We start from the raw sequence: 1,571 nt of genomic DNA, 5'->3' as shown, positions 1-1,571 counted from the left end.
GCGGTGACGGTTTTCTGGGCACTGCTGTCTGTGCAGGAGGAGGACCACCCGGGGGACCAGCCCACGTCCAGCCTGAGCGGCCACCACGGCTGTGCAGCCCGGAGTGTCCCAACCTCTCTGAACCTCCTGGCTGGCCTGGCAGGGTCCAGCGAGGGGACCTGAGGAAGCTCAGCATTAACCATTCTTTGGGGCGTGCGCGCCCGTTCCCCAACGTCTGCGTGTCACCGTGCTGCTCAGAGTCCCTGGAGGGGGCCGGGGCGGAGCTGCCTTCTTCGCCGCCCTGAGCGCTTCTGGGCAGCTTCTGGGTCTTGCTCAAGCACCGGCTCCCTCCCGCCACTGCAGGCCTCCACCAGCTGACCAGCCCACGGTACAAGTTCAACTTCATCGCCGACGTGGTGGAGAAGATCGCGCCGGCCGTGGTCCACATAGAGCTCTTCCTGAGGTGCGTGCGGCCCCTCCCCGCCCCTCCCAGGTGTCCCTCTGCCTGCTGGGGCCCGAACTGGACTCGGTTCTATTGCCGGGGGCAGTGGACACTCGAGCGGGCGTGGTGCCAGCGGCCCTCCCTCGGGCGCCCGGCTGCTGCGTGCCCGTGGGGAGGACATCGCCGGTCTCGCTCTGATCTCCCCCCCAGGGACGCGGGAAGCAGCCCTCACCGCACGGGCCGTCGGTGCTGAGCGGGCGTGCAGTGGGTGGTCACCGTGGTCCTTCATTCATTCACGCGACTCCGTGCCTACGTTCCAGGGGGGCCGTGTGGCACGGCCCAGATAAATAACCGCGGTCCCCAGCCCCAGCACAGGGCCCCCCGCTCGCTGGGCACCAGGCTTGTCCAGCGGGAGCCCTTGTCACTGGGCATCGCTGCCCCTCATCTCAGGGACAAATGTCATGATTCCAGCCCCATCGGAATAGTGACGCGTGTGACACCTCCTGAGTGCCCTGTGCCTTGGTGGCTGCTTTGCCTGCACTTCTCAGCACTGGTGGACGTTCACCTCTTAGATGAGCGAGCCGGCGCCCATGGGACTCACCCCCGAGAGCCAGGCCCGGGCCACCCCTCAGGGCTGGCTGACAGTGCGGGTGCTCCCTGCACCCCGGGGCGCTGCTGCTGCCTTGCCGTCGGCATCTTCCCGTGACCCCAGAGGGTAGGCCGCCTTGTTCCCATTTCCTGGGGAGGAAGCAGAGGCCTGGATGCCCCAGGCTCACAGAGCTGCCCAGGGCCGAGGCGGGCTGTGACCTCAGGTCTCGGTCCTCAGGTCCGAGTCCTCTGCAACACGCTGACCCCTCACTTCCCGTGGGCCCCAGACCCCGAGACTCGTCATTGAGGAAATTACCGCTGGACATGCTAAGTGGCACTTGCACTAAGTCCGTGATCTTACAGGTGGCTTGGACAGGGCAGCGTCTCTCCAGGAGGCCCCGGGCACTGGGCCCTGAGCTAGCTAATTGCTGACTACAGCCCAGTCCACGTCAGCCTCGGAGGCTGATGTCCGCGGGGGCGGGCAGGCGAGGCCCAGGTGGATGGGCCCCAGACACAGACGAGACAGAGGGTCATAGAGCAGGCGAGCCTCTGCTGTGACTCC

The 1,571-nt window shown here is 66.7% G+C and overlaps 1 protein-coding gene across 1 annotated transcript in view; it reads left to right on the top strand.

Annotated features, from left to right (window-relative positions):
• HTRA3 (HtrA serine peptidase 3) overlaps window positions 1-1,571 on the top strand; it is a 35,774-nt gene that overhangs the window by 1,128 nt on the left and 33,075 nt on the right. The window contains exon 2 of the mRNA XM_023519675.1: window positions 343-442. Coding sequence (XP_023375443.1) covers window positions 343-442 — 100 coding nt within the window. The remainder of the gene's footprint in view (window positions 1-342; window positions 443-1,571) is intronic.

Source organism: Pteropus vampyrus, unplaced genomic scaffold (genome assembly GCF_000151845.1).
Source record: "Pteropus vampyrus isolate Shadow unplaced genomic scaffold, Pvam_2.0 Scaffold231, whole genome shotgun sequence".
Lineage (NCBI taxonomy): Eukaryota > Metazoa > Chordata > Mammalia > Chiroptera > Pteropodidae > Pteropus > Pteropus vampyrus.
This window is presented reverse-complemented; position numbering and strand designations above follow the sequence as displayed.